The 14,918-nt window shown below is 37.8% G+C and overlaps 2 protein-coding genes across 10 annotated transcripts in view; one reads left to right on the top strand and one right to left on the bottom strand.

Moving 5' to 3' along the window:
• GALK2 (galactokinase 2) overlaps positions 1 to 458 on the top strand; it is a 75,548-nt gene extending 75,090 nt beyond the window's left edge. The window contains exon 10 of the mRNA XM_075897172.1: positions 47 to 458. Coding sequence (XP_075753287.1) covers positions 47 to 254 — 208 coding nt within the window. The 3' untranslated portion in view covers positions 255 to 458. The remainder of the gene's footprint in view (positions 1 to 46) is intronic.
• FAM227B (family with sequence similarity 227 member B) overlaps positions 1 to 14,918 on the bottom strand; it is a 225,148-nt gene that overhangs the window by 1,379 nt on the left and 208,851 nt on the right. For 8 of the 9 annotated variants that reach the window (XM_075897177.1, XM_075897178.1, XM_075897176.1 and 5 more), the window contains 5 exons: positions 11,610 to 11,769; positions 4,584 to 4,662; positions 3,326 to 3,400; positions 2,766 to 2,835; positions 723 to 764 (listed from right to left, as the gene is read on the bottom strand). In XM_075897177.1, the coding sequence (XP_075753292.1) occupies positions 723 to 764; positions 2,766 to 2,835; positions 3,326 to 3,400; positions 4,584 to 4,662; positions 11,610 to 11,769 (426 nt within the window). The remainder of the gene's footprint in view (positions 1 to 722; positions 765 to 2,765; positions 2,836 to 3,325; positions 3,401 to 4,583; positions 4,663 to 11,609; positions 11,770 to 14,918) is intronic. The other variant, XM_075897179.1, reaches the window with a different exon arrangement.

Below are 14,918 nucleotides of genomic sequence, written 5' to 3'. Positions count from 1 at the left end.
ACTGCACTCAATTTTTTTATTGTTGTTATTATTATTATTATTGCAGGCAGTTTGGGGCCATCGGGTCACGCCTGACTGGAGCAGGATGGGGTGGCTGTACTGTTTCAATGGTGCCTTCTGACAAGCTGAGTACCTTCCTAACAAATGTGAAAGAAGCTTATTACAAAAGCAATGCCCAAAGGTTAGCTTTGGAGAAGAATAGTCTGTTTGCTACCAAACCTGGAGGTGGAGCTTTGGTTTTTCTTGAGGCTTAGAGAATGTAAAAATTTCAAAGAAACTATGTAGGGCATTTAGGAATTGGCAGTCTTCCTATGCCACAGTAAATTAATCCCTTTTCTGTTCTGTATTATAATGAGCAGTTGCTATTATCAAGATACATTTCTAAAGAAACAATTAAAAGAGGTTTCTTAAGTTTTATAATGTATTTTTCCATATTAAAAATATCCTTCCAATTAAAAGCAGCCTAAATACTTATTTCTCTCTGGATTATACAATGTAAATGTTGCTTTACTAAAACATATCCATTTGAAAAAACTGAATAAACCAGACAATTCAAATAAAGAGGAATACTTTTCTTAAGCAAGTGTTTTTCTCCCCACCCTTCTCCCCCCGACATAAAGGTAAGTGCAAGTTGAGTAGAGAGTTATGTCACTTTATAAACCCAAATGAGGTAATATTCAACCCCTAATTTCAGACCTGCTTTACAGTTGTGGCTTACTCACTTCTTCCACTGTTGAATGCTGTCTTATCCCATGATTGAATTCCTGTGGAAAACAAAGAAACAAACTAAATTGTTAAGGGCATTGCAAATGTTTTGCTGAACACTGAAACATTTTTAGGATTCTCAGAGAAGAAAATATCTGGTATATTTTTGCAATGTAATATTAGAGTAGCACCTGTGGTGCTTAGTTAAGGACTGGGTCCTCATTGTGTTAAGCAGTCTGAGCTCATTGTTGCTATTGTTTGGATCGCAGTTAGCAGTGTATTTTTTACAACATTTGAGACAACTGCCAACTCTTTCCAAATTCTAAGGAAGCTGAGTGACAGGCTTCCTAGTTTTTTGGCCAGATTGAGTGACATCATAGCTATCATAAAGGCCGACAGAGCTAGTTGAGTTTGATTCTTCTCTTCTACTCCTGATCTTTTCTCAAAACATTTCTTTCTGGGTTAAAGTTCCCCTAGCTTGATCTTAGCTCAATTACAACATTTTTTTGGTTTAAAAAATATGTTCAACCATTTTTGAGTTGTGGATCATGAAAAAAAAATATTTTTCTTCAACTACCAAAATATCCATTCAGCATTTATGGTGCTCAGACAACTCATGAACAACAACAACAGCAGCAGCAGCAAAATTAAATTGTATGTGACTGCAGAAATTTGGCTCACAAATGAAAAAGCTACAATTGGTTGCAAGTGACCCACTGACCACAGGTAGAACTTAATTTCTGTTATCCTTTGCCTGCTTATAAAGAAAAAGATTCTCTCACCAGTGCCAAACCAAAGTAAATGGGCTTGGTGGAGGGTTGGCCTCCCACGGGGAAAGGGAGGAAATGAGATCAGGCCTTGCAGATACTGTTGGCAGCCTCAGAGCTGCAATAGTAATGATAATGTATCTCTGCTATTATGCTCCCTCTCCTCCTTCCCCCAGAAGAAATGATTAGTGGCTCCAGCCTAGTCTACTCGTGTCTTTCAGTGGCGAGGAAAGAGCCGCTAGGAAACTCTGCTCCACAGTATGCAACATTCTTGGTTGCTGCCCAGTGTAGTGGAACCTCAGATGTTTTCTGGTGCCAGAACCCATGCAACGTTGAAGGGCCAGGAAAGATTTGTCCCTGTGTATATCTCTACAGCTATGCAAGTTTGACTGTAAAGAGATGTGCATCCAAATACAGATCGCTCAGAAGAGATGCAGTATGTACTATCTAGTATGTACTACCTACTTCATCACTCAGAAGAGATGCAATATGTACTACCTTCAACTACATGTTGAAGAGGCAGTTCTGGGATGCTTCTGATCCAGTGAAAGTGGTGTGCAAGATTTGATCCAGGTGGCCAACACAGACTCCCAGATCTGCTCAGGAGGGTCACCGGGAACACGTAAGGGTAACATTAAAAGTAGGAAGTTATACTGTTGGCAAGTCAGAAACAGAAAGGTGTGACATAGATAACACTGGGATCAGAGAAATGATCTCACAGTTTTCAGAGGGAAAACAAAGGTCTAGTCAGGATAGCTGGAGAAGAGGAATAGAATGATGGGATTGTGGGGAGATGTAGAAAAGAGTTGAGAGGGGGAGTGAAATCAATGAGTGGTGTGAACAAGAATAGAGAGCACAGAATTCCTCAGAAAGGTTCTAAGCTTTAACTAGGCCTCTATGACTGCTTATATGAGCTTACATATGGGTTGTATGCTATTAATGTGTAGCAAATATGCATATTTTCAGCCAGACCTGCAAACATGGCAGGCAGTGATCTTCCAGAAATGATGAGATAAGCTTATAGCACTTTAAGAAAGAATAATTTGGCATTTATTTTCCAAAAATACTTTTCTTTGATCTCATTTATTTGGTGAAAATCAGATTTTATGTATTTTCCTTTAATAAGTATATAACAGCTATCACAGCATAGTATGCACTGTGCTATCCACAGGCCTACTTTTCTAATGACTTAGGTGTGCATTATGTATGCCCATGTCATCAGAAAATCTGGACCATATTTTTGAAATTTGGAAGGAGACTGCTTTTATTTATTGCATTATTATAGTTACATACCAGTTCATGCATTAACTTAGCTGCGTTCAGCCTTAGTTCAGAGGGGTTCTTAGAAGTGCTCTCTGTTAGTCTAAGAACAGAATAAAGGATTTTTTGCATCAGCAATGTTTTTAAGTTGAACATGACTTTTTTTGTAGTTTCTGAATGTCTCCAAATATATGGAGATAAGTTTTCATGCCTGCAATAAGTTTCACGTTTGAGCTTTCAGTAAGTTTAACAGATATACAGTATTTATGGATGAAGTAATTACAGAATCATAGACATATGGGGCTGGAAGGGACCTTGTGAAGTTCTCAAGTCAAGCCCTCATGCACCGGAGGGGGTGGGGAATGAGGGAGCACCAAGTAAATGTAGACAAACTTTGACAGGTGTTTGTGCACTCTATTCTTAAAAAACAACAATGACAAAGATTCCACCACTTTCCTTGTAAGCCTTTTGTAGATCTTAACCAGCCTCACAGAAAAGTTTTCCTAATATCTAATCTAAATCTCCCTGTTATAGATTAAACCAAATACTTCATAGGGAAACCCCTAAAATGTTATAAAATGGTTAAAGCAAACCTTCTAAACTTCTGGTTAATTTTTTTTCTCTGCTGTTCTATTTTTGAAATGTCTTCTCTACACTTGTTCTGAAACCTGAAAAACCAAAATTGAGCACATAGAATAATTAAACTTGTATTAAACTGATTTATATGAGAATTTCAAGGTACGCAAATTACACATATAAAAAATGTACTCAAGTATTGTATGCAGTCTCTGAAAATATGAGAAAAATGATTTTTTAACTTTTGTTATTTTAAAAGGGAAGTTGAAGAAACTATGGTTGGTATTTTAAAACTTCTCTAGCGATCAAAGAAACAAACTGTGAGCATTAATGGTAGAAATAAAAACTGAGGCTGAGTTGAGGTTTTGAGGTTATAAGAAAACATGGAGCTTTTATATTATTGAAATCTAGGGCAGTGAAGAGAATGACAACAAAGAGGAAAGTTATTCATGTTATAGGTATCTGCTGTTGTCTTACCTGTGAAGAAATCTCTGAATAACAATAGTAGTAAAACTAAACATCCCCAAAGTGCTGCACATACATCTAGTAAAGCAGCCACTACCCACAAAGCATGAAGAAAACCTGAGTGTTGCTGAGAGTTTTCTAGTACAGGTCAGACTCATGCATGTGCAGCAACCATGTGTAAAACAAGGAAGTCTTTCCATAATTGGGTTTTCTTAAAACCAGCTTTTTCTTACTCAACATGCAAAACATTTCACGCCCTTTTTTAGTTAAAAGAATTCAATCAATATACATATATTATTTAAAAAATAGCAAAGAACTTGTGCGATAGTAATGCATTCTAGTAGTGTGTGTTGTGGTTATTGATGTAACACAATGAATGGATTTTATCTTGTAACATTCAGGGGCATAGTGAGTTTAATCCTACTGTGCAATGGAGGAGATCTAAACCTTTCCAGAAAGGATTTATAGTAAAGATACTGCCAGACTTAACTGCAGCAGCATTGCCTGGTGCCATATTAATATGCCGTATTATCTTAGTCCTAGTGACAAGAACTTCTCCAGCACAGTATTAACTGGTTTCATATCTTGTGTATGTGGGGCCTGCTCTTGCTCCCCTTTGGCATGAAGGGAAGTTTTGCCATTTACTTCAATTTGGGGAGGAGGTAGTCAAGTCTATATTTCTGACATGTAGTATATATGTCAATCTAATAGATAGTAATTATTTACATACCATCTGAAAAAAGAGAGTTATTATCCAGATTGGTATCACTCTAATGCCTTCATTTATCTTAAAAACTGCTTTAAACTTACACAGTATAATCCTTCTGGAATTCTCTTCTGAGCCTTTGTGTCTCTTTAATAAGTTCTTGATAAGTTGGAGCAACTGGTGTGCTACCATTTCAGTCAAGTGAAAAGATTTCTATTTTCAGACATTTTGGGAAATTAAGTGGTATGCTATATCCCAAGCAAATTTACAGGACAAAATAAAAAAAAACTACCCTTAAAACAACATTCAATTTAGATGTGTTCCTCTAATAAAAACAGACACTACAATAATGAATCAAACTGAAACTGTTATGTCTGGTACTAAATTATCATTTAGTTTACACACATAAAATATATGCATCATCAAACAATTATATGAAATGAACTTTAGAAAGGGTTCCTATCAAGAAATAAGAATCCACAACAGCAAACTGTTATGATTTAGCATTATTCACACTGTAAACTAAGCATGTGGAATGTTCTATTACACACTAAAAGCTTATTTGAAGACAGTTACAGGACTGGTTAATGGTAGGATGGCACAATATTAAAAAAAATGCCAAATATTTTAATTGGAAATTGTGCTCTGTGACATAATTACACTCAACTAATCTGATGGCTATTCTGGACACTTGAGGTTGTCAGGCTGACAGAGACAGCCCTGTCACAACCCTGTATTTTCAGCTGTTTTGTTTTAGCTGTTCTCTTTTTGCCATTCTATTACCAGTATCACAAAGACAAAAGATTAATCCTACCTTGGGATTTAACCCCTTAATTTGTGCCCTCTACTTCTGGACTCATGTCAAAGAACAATTTTCAGGCAATGATCTTGATGTTCCATGAAACCTGCATTTGTAGATAGATGATCGTCTGATTGATTTTTCTGTGGACTTCTGGGTAGATTTTAAACTGTTACTTAACAAAGGGAAAAACTGAAATTACATCGTAGAAGGCCTGTTCATAAGAGTGCAAGGAAATCCTCATAACCTTCAGCTTATCCTTGGACTTCACCTCTGTCAATCAACCTGATTCACAGCAAAAAGATGGCAGCTACTAGTGTGCTGGTAGAAGCAGTGCTCTCCTCCATGTTGCAGGGCAGTGGTTCTCAAAATTTTTGTATTGGTAACCCCCCCCTTTACACAGCAAGCCACTAAGTGTGACTTCTCATATGCATTAAAAGAGGATTGGCAGGGATGGTGAGCCTACCCTCTGTCAGGGCTGGGAACGGGTGACGCAGGTGGATCACTTGATGATCACCTGTTCTATTACTTCCCTCTGGGGCTTCTGCTATTGGCCACTGTTGAAAGACAGGATACTGGGCTAGATGGACCTTTGGTCTGATCCAGTGTGGTCATTCTTATGTTTTTCCTTTTTTATACTGACCACTATTTTAAAGTGATATTTGTAAGTTTGTTAATATCACTTTTCATAGCAGACTTACTAATGCATGCAGACATCACCGCAGACTTGCCAGCTGGCTGGGATGTATGTACGTGCAACCCCCACATACTAACCTGGCAACCCCTGAGCGGTTGTGACCCCCCCAGTTTGAGAACCCCTGTTATAGGGCTTGATCTTGCCACTGGCATTGGTACATCCCATGATGAGCTCCTTATTTATAAAGTCACCTATTCTGCCACCCCTACTCATACTGAATTCTACCTTACATCTTCTCAATCCCATTTATTTCAGTGGGACTATTACTCAGCATGAATCTGGCCCTAATGCTCTGAATCACTGAGTCACTCCAAACTGATTGATAGCTTTTGTTAAACTTGCTGCTTCTGCAGAGATTTGTTCCTTGGTTTTACTTCAGTGGCTCATAAGTACAGGAAAATGCCAAGACAGAAGGAAAAAAGGAAGCTCCAGTCCAAGCCATTGGAAAGATTCCTGAGGTCTGCTCCAATGCTTTAGCAGTAAAATCAGCAGATGTACATTCTCTCATTTGGGGTGAAATCCTGGCCTCATTGATGTCAATGGGAGTTTTGCCATTGCCTTCAGTGGAGCCAGGATTTCATCTCTAGTCCCTGGCATTCAGTCCCTCGCAGTGCAATTCACTGGGGGAAATGTCAATTGTCAAGTCACATGAAAAAATATGATCGTACAAAGTCCTACATGTAATTAAGGCACTTAAGACGAAGATTAATGCCAAGTTCATGGCATATGAAGCCAACATTTCTACTGATAAAAATGTGCAATCCGAGAGTAAAAATATTATCAAGTGAGGCTGAAATGACTGACCACCTTCTGACCAAGTGGGTCTTTGCCCACGAAAGCTTATGCTCCAATAAATCTGTTAGTCTATAAGGTGCCACAGGACTTCTCGTTGTTTATTCAGTACAATAGTAGATTTGCCTATATTTGACACACATTGGTACCCAAACAGCTGTCTTTTTCACAGCCAAGTTAGGTGCCATTTTGAGAGGAAATAGAAGCTGTACAGGCTACCAGTCTTTCTGAAATTCAACACAATGTGCTGAATTCAACACAATTCCCTTACTTCCATTATGAGTTAATAACCACACTAAAAATAGGAAATAAAATATACCTGAATCAAGGGAATCTAGTAAGGATTTACAGAACTTCTTTAAAATTAAATTAAGGCTATATAATAGAGCCATATATGTGATCGAAGCCAGATATTAACTATGATCTCAAGGAACTTAATCAGAGGGGGGCTGAAGACCAAGAAAAATACAATTACATTGCTTTTTAAAGTCATTTATGGTGAAAGCCTGAACCCTGAGGGTATTTTCAAATAAATTCCTGAATAATGTTTTATGGAGGAAATCAACTATATCAACAGCAGAACAGATGATGAGTTTTCAAAACCCTTTTCTTTAGTTCCTTCTTCTTCCAAGTCCAGCTGACAGAGTGAAAGTCAGTGGACTGATGTCCTGAGCAAGAACTTTCTTGGTGGAGGTAAACAGATACACCTGAAGATCTGTGACTCAAGAAGGCTAACAAGGAGGTGATTGGCCACTTTTGAAGCTGTTTTGCTGTACTTCCTTTCAAGCATCTTGCTGCCACCTTCCTTAAAAGAAGCGGTTTGTACAACCTTGCTCCAAATAAAGTGAAAGAATCTCGAAGCTGACACATTTTTCCATTATTGCCCTGTTTCAGTATTCAGAGTCTTCAGATTTCCTTGATTCCAGTCAATTTATTTTTTGGATTTGATGTAGCAAAGACACTTCATTGAGCTCACTGGCTGAATGGTGATAACCTCTTGCTGCTGGATAAAAATCAGATATGCATGCTCATTCTCTCCAGTCTGTCAGCTGTCTTCTTTGACTTTTGACCATCGAGTACATGTAACTGTGAGCACTAGCTGGGCTTGATGGAGTGACTACAGGGGCACTCTATAAAGGTAATTAGGCATCTACAACCTCTTGGTAGGCACCTAAATCCCATTTTTTTTAGGCACCAATGTGAAACATAAAATTGCCATTCAACTGCTTCCAAACCCTGCAGTGCCTAAATTCACTCAGTACTGAAGTGTTTGCCTCTGGAGTATACACAGTGCAGCTTTGCTCTAGGTATCCAGGCATCTGTCTTCTGGGAAAGGTCCTAAGGAATTTACAAATGGGGGAAGATAGCTGTTTGGCCACTTAAGTTGTGTGCAGGGGACTGGACCAGTAGGTATGCTGAGAGGTCACCTACCATATCAGACCCCTTAGGCAAGTTTATGCCAAATGGCTTGAGTGGGCAGGGGACCCTCCCTTAAAACTGTTATCCGAGTGAAAAGGTTATTTGCCTGTGATGCAGGGGACCTCCTGCTTGTTTTCAGTGTCTCTTCCTCCTAATGAGGAAAAAAGGATTTAGAAAGGGAACTGCTACCTCTGAAGTGGGGGCCCTAACCGGTAGACTATACACACATTACATTTCTTTCACTGGCCATATTAATACTTCATTATTATGTGAATGAAGTGGAGCAATTTCAATAGGAGAAATTGAGGACATGCCACATTAGAATATTTCATAGCTTAATGGTTAGGACACTTATCTGAGCCATGACACATCCCTATTCAAATGCCTTCTCATCGGGGGGGGGGGGGACATGAACCAAGGAAGCTCTGGCATACCCTATCAACAAGCCTGAAGGTTAAAACGGAGGGCCTTCATGTCCCCTAGCTGTTTTGTTTCAAACTGACCTGTGACTTAAGCAGATGAACATCTGCCTTTCCCATAACTGGTGGATCACAAGTGAGATGGGCGTCTTCCTGCAACCCAGACTTAGGTGCCTGTCTCTGTGAAAGGGGCAGGGCTTAGCATACAGTCCTCTGGTCAGCATCTCCCACTGCATAACTGAGGCAGCTCCTGACCTACCCTGCTGAATTTGTGGCTCACATTTTAAGGCATCTATTCAAAATATAAAAAGCATAGGTCCCTAACTCAATCTCTGGGGACTGCAGTATTGATCCTGTGATTTTCTAGGCACCACAACTTCCAGAATCACAATGCCTGAATCCCTTTATGGAACTCACATTTCTTCAGAGAGATTCACAAAATAGTTTTAAATAATTGCTTACCTGCCCCTTGTGTTCTGTTATGGAAGATCTCACAATATTTTGTTCTTCCGTTACTGCAATTTCTTATACAAGTTTGCAAGAAACAAGCTATTGTATAGTCAATTAGCACAACCATGTAAGCTTCATTTTATTAGATGGATTCTATAACCTGTGTCCTTTATTTGATATTAGCTCATTTGTTAGATCTTCATCACAGAATGATGTAATAAGTTGTGATATCTGTAAAATGTATTTGTTAGCATTAAGTTAAACTAGCAGTCTCACTCAGTTCATTCTTCCCAGACCCCTCTTTCTGTTCTTCCTCCTTCAGCTGCCTACATACAAGAAAACCACAGAGAGAACTACTGTAGTTGATGGCAGAAGGATCTTGTGAAAGAAACATTAATTTTCTGTAGTATTCTGAGTTATGAGGCTTGATGGTAGCTAAGCACATGGTACACATTTTTTTTATTCCATCATTAACAAAGTGCCAGTGAGTTTGCGAGCTCTCTCAAGCAATATTATGGGATTTAACAGTACAAAGTTTGAAATTCAGTGGTGGGCTCTACTAATGAGATACAATGCCACCTATACTGCTGAGAAAATGTATTTAATAAATAAAATTAGTACACTACTTGTTGCCTGATGTTTTTATTTATATTTGCAAGTGCTAATTACCAGAGTAGTTTTCATAATTTTAATGTTTCAGAATGGACTTTTGTATTCTGCATTTCTATATCTAGGAAGTAGTTAATGAGAAGGATGATATTTTGAACTCTGATTTTATGGTTGGGAAGTCATCTCCTCTTTTATTTGCTATGTATATTCTGTAAAGGCCGTCTTTAGTTCTTATATCTGGAGATAAGGAGTTTCCTTTTCTTGTAAATTATAGCTTTGAATCATGCACCATTAATGACAATCAGCATAACCATTCTTCTCTAAAGATGCTCTAAGTCTGCAGCCAAAATTATGCATTTGAATTATTTTATGAAGTTCCATGCTGTGTCAGGATCTGAGTGGTACACTGAATGTAGATATTTGTCTGTTTTAGCTTTTCTCTAGATTTTTCTTAATGTGCCGTCATTAGCTGTCTCATAATCATCATTTAAAGCATGAAAGACCATCCATCTTCTGTTTTAGTTGTGAAATGAATAGAAGCTTTTATGCTATTAAGTTATGAAAAACATCAACATTTTGTTTATTTGGGATGACTTCAATGTGGGCAATATAGTGTCTCCAGTTATTGTAATAAAACAATGTCACTTTCAGTGATTCATGAATATACAATTCATACGCTCCAGGAAGAAAATCTGATTTTGTTTTAAAAACCACAATCATGCAAATTACTTATGACAATGAAAGTTGCTACAAAAGCTCATGTATTAACCACTTCTGGTGGTTCATTTTCCCATTTAATCTTTCCATAATAAGGGACAAATGATGGCTGCCCAAGGTGGGTGCACTCGATGGTGGAGAATAGCAGAAAATTTCTGCATTCAGCACATCCATATGTGAGGCAGACAACTCATTTTTGGGGAACTCTGCTCACATTCTGAAGAACAACTTTGCAATATTTGTAGCCTAAAACCCTTATAACCAGATTTCACAGAAAGGCGTCCCCTGCCCCCCTCCCACACACACATTCCTCTGAAGCACAGGGCCTGGGGTGGCTGCCCCAATCCATACTTGGACTTGTTCTGGGCACCACCAAAAATTATACAAAACTGGTTCTCATGTACACTGGAGACCACAACTATGAGAACATGAGAAAATGCTTGAGGGAACTCAAGTGTTAATCTTTATGGGGAATCATTAAATCTACCAAAAACAGACTAACTGGAAACAATTATAGAAGTAAGAAAGAACAAAATGAATTAATATGACCATTAGTTCTCAAACCCATTAGTTTAAAATGAAAACACAAGTGGAAGGTACATTGCTGACTCCACCACAACACAATAGATGCAATCTCCCAAGGTTTAGGCAAGCCTATCCCAGAGATGTATCTAGATCACACAGTTCATATCCTGGTTCAGATCTTTACCTGAGGTTTTTGCATTTAGGGTTCTGGTTTAAACTCAACAACAATAGGTTGAGCTGTAAAGCTTGAATTCAGATAAGAATTTCCCTAAAATTTGGGAAGTTTTAGATTTATGTTTCTGGTTCAGATTTATCTCTGCTATATGGATTTAAAAGACAAAATTTCTGATAAAGTTATCATGAAGTTTCATGTAGGCATTATATATACTATGTTATGTTAAGGGATAACAGGATTAGGGACCAGTCATATTCCATCTTCATGTTATATATCTGCTATTTTTTTCTGTTTTGCTCTAACCACTTGATGAGATACTTTGCATTACAGTGGTCTGTTTCAGTCTAGAGAACAGAAAACTGTCCAACTATCTTGAACATAATGGAAAAAGAAAACAAAATGCATGGGTAGACTTTAGAAATGCAGTCTTCACTTTTCTTTTCTTTGGCTATATAAAACCATTGTAGTTAAAAGCTTAGAAGAATGCTTTATAAAAACACAGCTCAGATTACAGCAAAAAAGGATATGGTAGCTTGCAAATTTCAGTGCGATTCATCTTGTAAGTCAAAGAGCTTGAGACACCATCAGTGATTTCATGCATCTTAAGATAATGTGAGACCAGAGGACTTGGAGCACCAATTCTGAAGAGTACACGCTGGAAGACAGGACCTGAGCCAATATAACAGGACTGTGCAGAGTGGATAAGGTCAGCTAAGCATATAATTATTGAATTAATTTTCTTGCAAATATAGTAAATATAACACCATGGAATTGTGGATATACATATTACCAAATATCTCTGATGGTAAATGAAAACAATAATTATAAAAAAGCTAATGAATATGCTTCATATTGCAAAACAGGGATAAACAATGACCATTTTTTCGATAGAAAACTGGGGGGTGATCTGTGAAGAAACATGGGAATGCACTGTATTTCTTGTCAGTATTATAGGAGATTGTATCAGATCTACTTGAAATAGTAAAACTCCCACAGACCTCAATCACAGCAAGATCAAGTCCTTTGTGGGGAAATTTCCCCTGAGACATATGAACAACTGCCAGCAAACTCCAGCTCATTTTAATGATATTTTATGTCAATGCAATATTTTTGTAATATTACATTTAAGCCAATATTTGTGTTAAATGATTCTCTTGTGGTGTAAGTGACTATTGAACTTCATTTCAAATCATATTGCTTAACATTCATGCTTATCACAATCTAGCTATTGTTAATGCTAATGTAGAGCAAAGATACTTAAGTACTATGAAAGGGAGGAACTTCATAAATGGAGAGGAAGGGAAATGGATAAAAAGAATTAGAAGTAGAATAAACATGGGCAGTGGGACATGACAGCAACATGAAATGACAGATGAACATAGTTTTACATTTTTAACAGTTAATTACAGCTCCTGATTAAAAATAGACTAAAAAAAAGTGCAATGTTTACCGATTGTTACAAATTACACCTAATATTACTATATCTGAAAGGGATTAAAGTAAAACATATTTTTGTGGAATCTGGGGCCAGATCAACTGCTGGTGTAATTCAGCATGATTTCTCTAGAACTATGATGAATTACACCAGCTACGGATTTGATCCTTTATGTAAACACACACACCTTTTTTGTTACACATTACTAATAATACTGTAAATAAAAGTGAAAAATGTTAAAATCCAATTTACTTGATATACTTATAATTATCCAGTGTTTCTCAGCCTAAAGAATGAAGCTAATTTTGCTTTTGTTTATAATCACTTTCACTTTTAGGTTCTCAGTGCTGCAATGTAATGGTTTCTGACACTGTAGATATTTTTTTTGAAACATCTGTTTTCTCTGGGATTTCTTTTAATTGTGAGAAAATTAATTAAATTTTGTGCCAAATGCAATTTGAAAGTGTCCCTTTGATTTAGTATGCCAAATAGAAAGCTATGCAAAAAATTACAAATCTGGCATAGTAGTGAGTAGGAAAATATAGTAGTTATTTTCCAAGACATGACAAGAACTGAAATATTATTTGTCACAATTGTAATATGTTCACGTTTTCCTTTCCCTCCATTCTTCCTCTGAAATTCTATGTCAATAGCAACATTATTTTCCACATTCAGTTTTTAAATCAAGTGTTTTTAAAAATGCAGCCATATATAGGAACATCAATTCAAGAGCTTACACTGGTGAAAAGTCAGGCTTTTTATTTTAAACAAGAAGATTTACCTGGCATTGCTTGGGTCCTTAATTTTTTTTTTTTAAATAAACTGAAAATGTCCATGCTTAATTTAAATCATTGCTCTGGAGTGGGGCTGGGGATAAGGGGTTCAGTATGCAGGCTGCCCCTGGGAGAGAGATCTAGCCCAGCCCTCTCTCATCACTGCAGCTTGGGGCAAGGTAAAAGGCACCTCTCCATAGCATCTGCAGCTCCAGTGAGCACAGTTGGGGGGAGGGATACATGTTCCCCGGCTGGGGTTAATCCAGGTTTGTCTGCCCCCTACAGTCCCAAGCCAGAGGGAGGAATACAGCAAACTGTGCACTTTTCACTTATTCCCTGACGAAGGGAAACAGCCAGCAATGTTCCTGTATGAACTGCAGATGGGGAGGAGCGTCAGCCTCCTCACCTCCCCTAAGCGGCATCTAGAAGAGTGGAAATCTCAGGGTTGGGGTAGTCCAGAAGGAGGCAGGCCCACACCCTCAGCCAGCCCCTTTGACCTGCCTGGTGATTCTGCCTCTTTTCTATCTGGTTTTCTGAGAAGCAAACCATTCTAGGCACATCTCATTTCCCACAATCAAACCCTTATGATTAAGAGGCTGATATCCAGAGTGTAAAATCACATTTAATCCTAAAAATAGTGTTTTCATGCATCAACTATACCTCTCATGGGAGCCCTTTTATGGAAAAGTAATTTCTGTTGTTTTATTTACTGTTTTACTTGAAGTTGTCTTGTGACAGAGGGTGAACATATTAATTACCCAGACAAAAGGTTGGCCAGATTCCAATCTGTTACCTCAGCACAAATCTAGCACATATTTATTTCACTGAAGTTGCTCTGGATTTGACCAATTTGATCTGATCCATTTATGCACTGTGTATATTTATGAAACAATATGCCAGATGTTTCATAGGTAAATTGATTTTTCACAACCATCTTTTTCTTGCAGAGAAAGGAGCAGTAAGAAATGCTCCCTCCCCTCCTCCCCCAGTCAGCACAGAACTACATAAGAGCATGACAGCCTCTACTTTTTTGGTGATATCAATTGTATCAGCTGCACTTGATAGCATTTTGATGCACCCCTAGGGTATCAGGTCACCCAATAAAATCTAAGCTTATGTTTCTAAGTTTCTGCTTTAGCTATAAATATAAAAAAAGATGTTTGTCCCATCAAAGAGGAGCTTGAATTTATTATGATTTTCATCATTATGATACTAAAAATGTTCTGTGATTAAACTGAAAACTTAAAAAAAATGTTAACTTGCTCCTAAGTGGTCATACTAAGAGTTACAGCATATTGTTTCCCAGAGACAGAAATTCAGGCCAGCAAGCTCCTTTGTGGCAAGGAGGAAGGAAGCTGTGTGTGGCAAAGCAGTGTTGCAGAAAAATGTGGGGTTGCACTTAACTTCTTAGGCTTGTCTGTCATGTCCAGCTCACATTGTTTGATGCTTCAAATGGGTACAAATGTGGCTGTTGATGGTGACCTTTAGCAATTCAATCTCCTCTGATTCTACTCTTAAGGCAGGCAGTTCGAGTTAATAATGGAATAGAAGCTGGCCACTTGAATGACACCCTGGAAGAGGTTAGGTTTTTCTCTGAAATAGCTTGATACTGGGATAGATAAGAATGTT

Source organism: Pelodiscus sinensis, chromosome 14 (assembly GCF_049634645.1).
Source record: "Pelodiscus sinensis isolate JC-2024 chromosome 14, ASM4963464v1, whole genome shotgun sequence".
Lineage (NCBI taxonomy): Eukaryota > Metazoa > Chordata > Testudines > Trionychidae > Pelodiscus > Pelodiscus sinensis.
Note: the sequence above shows the minus strand (reverse complement) of the source record. Positions and strands in the feature narration are given on the sequence as shown.